We start from the raw sequence: 6,727 nt of genomic DNA on the forward strand, positions 1-6,727 counted from the left end.
TAGCTTGGCTAGATATTTTAAATGGGAACTTTTTGTAGTAACTTGGGTAAATATAAAGAAAAGATTCACACAGTATTTCTAAAGTTTCCTCCCTACCTATTCTATCTCTATTTTCTTTTGTGTTGTATTTTCCCTCTTAATTAATAAGAGCTAACAATCCTGTCTTCCTGTTTTAATTAGGTACCACTTGTATGCTTCTATAACTAATTTAAATCTATCTTTTCCATCTCAGCTTCTGAAGAGGGCAGTGTATGGCAGAACGTGTGTTTGTTGGCAGTGGGAAAAACACCTGACACAGATTTTGGTTTAACTTTAAAGAGAACCTACTAGAATTAGGCATTTGAAGAGTCGGGGGGCAAGTTCCTGTTTTAAGTAAGTGATGCAGTCTAGGAGATTAATGATTACTGATTAGTTCCTGATGGCAGTAATTTCTTAACAGAATTTTAAGACTTCTATCCCACATTTATTATCTCAAGAATATAAAAATACAATTAGTCATCGTTAGGAATTCGTTTATTCCTTATCAAAACAGTCTAACAGTAAATGTAGATTATATGCTTTTATTTTTACATATAAGTTATCTTTTTTTGGAGATATCTTTCATCAGGACTCTTGCCACATTTATACCTTGTCCTTCTAGTAAGAGGGTAAAATTTTACATTAATCGTATTCAAAGAACATGGCTATTGTAACAGACAAAAAAAGCGTGGAACCTAGGCCGGAGAGTGGAGAGTTTTTCCACAGACATATTTAAACTTCTTCCCAGTACAAAAACATCTCTGTTGTTGCTTTAGACATAACTTTACAAATCAAAAGGTCTTATAGGACAATCCAGATGAAATGTCATTAAGTATTTTAAGGAAATCCCAATGACTTGAAATTCAAGTCCAAGCTAGATATTTAATGTTTTCTTTATTGCAAATATGATGTCTTTAACCTGAGGTACAGAGTTGTCTTCTAGAACCTTTGCATAAGGCATAGGGACATCGGCACCAGTGACACGAACTACAGGAGCATCCAGAAAGTTGAACGCGGGGCCTAAGAGGGAAGGAGGCGCAAATGAGAGAGGCATGAAAAACCAGCTGAGCACCACCACCTCAGCATAGCAGGTATGGCTGCCCAGAGAAGGAAAATCTGAAGAAGGAAATCTGAAATCTGAAAGGAATGCTAATTACAGAGAATTGTTTCTGGTCTTGCTTTTTAAAACATTTACCCAAAGGAAAAATCCCAAGCTGACAAGTTGAAAATTCAAGTCATTTGACCACCCCGAGCTTTTGATTGTTTTGTCCTGTAACACAGTGTTTATTATGGTTTAACTGTTCTGGAATCAGTTTCTCTGAAATACCTTCCATGATCCTGGCACAGATTTCAGCTCCTACTCCAAACTGTGGCCAGCCTCCTTCCACAGTTACAAGGTGATTGGTCTTCATGACACTGGCTTCTATTGTTTCAATGTCCATTGGTCTGATGGTTCGCATATTTATCACCTAAACAGATAATAAATAGCTTTACAGAGCCACTTCCTCACAAATATAGTCTTATCCCCAAAATGCTACTTCCTTTCTTGTTTCCTGTTAATCTTTGGGTCTAGGGAAACATAATCTGCCCATTCATGAACAAAATGTCAAAAGGAAAACTAATTAAAACAAAAATCTTTATCTCTACTACAAGCACCTTTGGTCACTTACCGAACTCACTTATCCTCCCTTGGCCTTAACTTCCTCCTCATCAAAATAATAACTAACATGTGACTGCTTACCCTGTACCTGGCACTACACTAAGTATAATTCTACAACCACCCTGACGGGACAGTAAATGTATTATCCTCATTTTATAGCTGATGACAGAGATTTAGAGTACGTAACATGCCCAAGTGTAACTAGGAAGTGATACCTCCTGGTTATGAAAGGGTTAGACTCAATGACTTCTAAGTTTTCCCTTCTCCCAAACTCCAGCTCCAAGGTTGGATCTTAACTTGACAAAATACATACTAAAAAGATCCAGACCCTAGGTGGTAGAAGGCTAGGTATTTGAAAAGCAAGTAGGTTCCCAGCTTTAAGCAGAGGCAGAACTAAGTGACAAAGCAAGATTTTATACCTAATTAACCTGTTATAGAACTCAAACGCCTCTTTCTGGGTCTTAAACTTAAAGGGACCTTTCTGATTCTTTTTTTTTAATAAATTTATTTATTTTTATTTATTTATTTTTGGCTGCGTTGGGTCTTTATTGCTGCGCGTGGGCTTTCTCTAGTTGCAACAAGCAGGGGCTACACTTCGTTGTGGTGTGCAGGCTTCTCACTGTGGTGGCTTCTCTTGTTGTGGAGCACGGGCTCTAGGTATGCGGGCTTCAGTAGTTGTGGCTCGCGGGCTCCAGAGCACAGGCTCAGTAGTTGTGGCGCACGGGCTTAGTTCTCCGCGGCATGTGGGATCTTCCCGAACCAGGGCTCGAACCTGCATCCCCTGCATTGGCAGGCGGATTCTTAACCACTGCGCCACCAGGGAAATCCCCTAATTTTTTAAGAACAAGTGAATATCCACTCACCTCACATTCAATTCCCTCTTTAGATAGCACCGTCGCAGCTTCTAAGCAGTGGCTCACAGGTCTTGAATGGGAAACTATGGTTACATTTGTCCCTGAAACAAAGTGGTCACAGATCAGAGGTCAGGTTGAAACCAAAGACACTGTCCTGCTCTGCAGCCAGCTATGGTTCTTCTTCATTTTAGAATCTTAAACTCAACTACATTCCAGCGAGATGAGGAATGTGGCAGCCTTCCTAGAAACGAAATACAAATCTACTGGACCGAGATTTAGAAAAGAACAAATATATGCACAATCAGGGCATGACACATTTTAAACTTGAACTCATCCTATAATTTCCTAGTCAAAGTAAAGGGCAGTGACTTCTAGACTGAATTTGATGAACATAAATAGAGGGCACGGATTACAAATAATGTTTACATGTATACTAATTTCTCTTACCTTGCCTTTCTATTTTAGCTTTTCCAATAGGAATCAGAAAATCTTTTGACTGAGCCTCTGGGGGAAGTTCAAAAGGAACTCCATACATCAATTCATTCTCCAGCACCACCACTGCAAAATATAAATATTTAAACCAAAGTAACTACATGACTAAAAATGTATATGCAACACTATCATTCATATTGTGAAAAGTTTCACTGTGCTGATTAGGAAGCCTCATACCTATCGTGTCCAGTAGCCTTGAGGATGGTTTAAGTACAGACATCTGTAGTCTGGGCGATCCTGATTTTATCTATGGGGTTAAACCGGTGTTGTAGGTATGCAGCAAATTTCTCCAGTATCTAATTGGCCCCGTTATAGTCAGAAATAAGAAAAACACCACACTTTTTCCTATCTTTACTATATCTGTAAATCACTAACATTTTATATGATATGTCTAAGCCTAACTAGAAGTCTTTAATGGTTCCTTCCATGCATATATTTCATTTTTGTTCTTTAATGTTCAAAAGAGACCCACAACACGTCACGCTACTGACCTGGATTGTTATCCCGAATGGCTGATTTAATAAGTCCTTTTGCATCCTCTGAACTCCAGGGGCTGACCACCTTTAAGCCTGGGCAGTGCCCATACCAGGCAGCAAAGCACTGTGAGTGTTGGGCAGCTACGCCTGCTGAGGCGCCATTGGGCCCCCTGAAGACTATGGGCACAGGCTGAGCGCCCCCTGACATGTAGTAGGTCTTGGCAGCTGAGTTTATAACCTGGTCGATGGCTTGCATAGAGAAGTTGAAGGTCATAAATTCACAAATGGGCCGCAACCCAGCCTGTCAAATCAAAAACATAGATGTTAAAAAGACTAGAAAGAGCAATTTAGAGTGGCAAACCACCACTTCGCTCCCCCAACATTCAAGCAATATTTTTAAAAGGTCATGTTGAAAGTAATCTCTTTGCATAAGATTCATAAAGAGGACTACATACCATAGCAGCACCTACAGCAATTCCAGCAAAACCCATCTAGAACGTAAAACGCAAACATAAGTAAAAATCCACAAAAATTAGAACGGTGGGAACACTTTAATAGACATGCCCCTCAAAGGTCTGCTTCCTGATGGAAGGCTTACCTCAGATATGGGAGTGTCTATGATCCTCTTATCTCCATATTTCTTCCACAGGCCTCGACTAACCTACAATTAAGCAATGACCCCATTACTTTTAATTGTACTGGGGGCAAATGGCCACCTCAATTTTGTATAGCTTTCATGTATCTTGGTTACCTTATATGCCCCATCATATTGGGCAACTTCTTCCCCAAGTAGAAATACCTTCTCATCTCTTTCCAGCTCCTCATCCATACCTTGATTTATAGCCTCACGAACTGTCACCTGTCACAGGTATGGGAAAGCAGTCAATAAGCTACAGCATTACTTAGGATACTATGGAGATTCTCTCTCTTGACCTAGGCTGCCCACAGCACACAACGTAAAAACTATCACTAGAACAGGCTTCTCTTCAAAAGTTCAAAAAATTGAAAAAGTAACATTTCTATCACTCATAGCCAGTCTTTGACTGGATGTGTAAATGAGAAGTATACTGAACACTTTATTGATGTGCACCTAAGCTTAAGAAATCTGCTTGCTGGCCAGACCAGTTCATAGGTGGCTTCCTAAGTAGAGAAGTGTACTAGTTAATTTTATTTCCATATCTGGTACACTGTGGGGCAGAGAACAGTCAAGGAAGCCTAAATACTACTACATATTGAGCGCTCACTAGGTGCCAGGCACTGCCAAACACTGTCTTCAGGATGTAGGAGTTATTTTACTACACAGGTTGGTAGAATCCTCCAGTAACAAAAAGGGGAAGAGAGGGCAATTCCTCAAAACGCTGAACACAGAATTACCATATAATCCAACAATTCCACTTCTAGATATAGACCCAAAAGAACTGAAAAGCAGGGACTCAGATAATCGCACACCAATGTCCACAGCAGCGTTATTCACAAATCCAACAGGTGGAAACAACCCAAATGTCCATCAAAGATGAATGGATAAGCAAAATGTGGTATATGCCTACAACGGAATATTTATTCAGCCTTAAAAAGGAATGAAATTCTGACACATGCTACAACATGGATGAACCCTGAAAACATGCTAAGTGAAATAAGCCAGACATAACAGGACAAATGCTGTATGATTCCATATATAGGAGGTCCCTAGAATAAATTAATAGGCACAGAACATACAGTAGATGTTACCAGGGGCTAATGGGAAATGGAGAGTTATTGTTCAATGGGTACAGTTTCTGTTTGGGATGATGATAAAGTTCTGGTGGTGAATGGACAACGTGGTGAATGTACTTAGTCCCACTGCATATACAGTTTAAAAGGGTAAATTTTGTTATGTATATTTTACCACAATAAAAAATTTTAAGGGGGAGAGTGAGGGAAAAAGCGTCAAGTCTAGTTCCCTCAGATCGGACATCTGATTCCCCTGAGCCTCGCGCGGGTGACATGCGGCCCCAGACTCCGCGCCGGGACGAGGGGCCTCGCCGGCCCGGCTAGCGTCCAGGCCAGTTACCTGCAGTGCAGCCGGCGCGGTCCGGTGGAAGCGCCTCCTCAGCAGCCCGGAGACCTGGCGGGGAGAGAGAGAGAGAGAGAGAGGACGCTCAGAGGGGACGCAGACTGGGCAGAGATCGCGCAGGGTCATGGGCCCGAGAGCCGCTGCCGACCTGCTCAAGGGGTCTCCGCGTCAACCCAGCCACCACCGCCATCTTGACCGTGTCCTCTAGCCGCCGCCGAATGACAACACAGCAGGGACGCGGACTACTCAGGCCCCGTTTCCCCTGCTGGAGCGGGCCAATGGCAGGGCACGGCGTCTGCGTGCCCCGCCCCCCAGGGCGCCGGGGGCCGAGGAGGCGTGTCGGGGGTCTCGCCACTCAGCCTGAGGCAACCTGGGATCAACGTTATTGAGAGCTGGCGGCTGCTGGCGCGCCGGTTGCACGCCGGGAGCACGTCCCTGCGTGTTGATACGTGGATCGCGGGGACCAAAAATCAGACCCTAAGAAGCATAACTCGAGGCCGAGGGACGTTCAGAATTAGGCCAGGCTTCTGCAGGCGCTGAAATTCTTTGGTAAGAAGTAGCCCTTTTACACAGTTTGGTGACTGGGGATTTACAGTCTTAGAGGTGAGCCTAAGTTCTCTTGGAAGCACTGTCTGTTCGCTCTCTTTTTTTTTTTTAACATCTTTATTGGAGTATAATTGCTTTACAATGGTGTGCTAGTTTCTGCTGTATAACAAAGTGAAGCAGCTATACATATACATATGTTCCCATAGCTCCTCCCTCTTGCGTCTCCCTCCCACCCTCCCTATCCCACCCCTGTAGGTGGACACAAGGCACCGAGCTGATCTCCCTGTGCTATGCAGCTGCTTCCCACTAGCTATCTATTTTACATTTGGTAGTGTATATATGTCCATGCCACTCCCTCACTTCGTCCCAGCTTACCCTTCCCCCTCCCCATGTCCTCAAGTCCATACTCTACGTCTGCATCTTTATTCCTGTCCTGCCCCTAGGTTCTTCAGAACCTTTTTTTTTTTTTTTTTTAGATTCCATATATATGTGTTAGCATACGGTATTTGTTTTTCTCTTTCTGACTTACTTCACTCTGTATGACAGACTCTAGGTCCATCCACCTCACTACAAATAACTCAATTTCGTTTCTTTTTATGGCTGAGTAATATTCCATTGTATATATGTG

The 6,727-nt window shown here is 42.6% G+C and overlaps 1 protein-coding gene across 2 annotated transcripts; it reads right to left on the reverse strand.

Moving 5' to 3' along the window:
* Nucleotides 1-495: 495 nt before the first annotated feature.
* On the reverse strand, nt 496-5,857 carry PDHB (pyruvate dehydrogenase E1 subunit beta). 2 transcript variants are annotated; one of them, XM_082412359.1, is made up of 10 exons: nt 5,702-5,857; nt 5,551-5,604; nt 4,252-4,359; nt 4,099-4,161; nt 3,956-3,991; nt 3,516-3,801; nt 2,980-3,090; nt 2,542-2,633; nt 1,346-1,487; nt 496-1,038 (listed from the first exon to the last, which is right to left on the reverse strand). In XM_082412359.1, the coding sequence occupies exons 1-10, from the start codon at nt 5,741-5,743 to the stop codon at nt 893-895; spliced, it is 1,080 nt and encodes a 359-aa protein (XP_082268485.1). In that variant the 5' UTR covers nt 5,744-5,857; the 3' UTR covers nt 496-892. The 2 variants fall into 2 exon arrangements, with proteins under 2 accessions (XP_082268485.1, XP_082268484.1); XM_082412358.1 differs by lacking the exon at nt 5,702-5,857 and having other exon boundaries at nt 5,551-5,693.
* Nucleotides 5,858-6,727: the final 870 nt, after the last annotated feature.

Source organism: Balaenoptera physalus (assembly GCF_965194825.1).
Source record: "Balaenoptera physalus genome assembly, chromosome: 11".
Classification (NCBI taxonomy): Eukaryota; Metazoa; Chordata; class Mammalia; order Artiodactyla; family Balaenopteridae; genus Balaenoptera; species Balaenoptera physalus.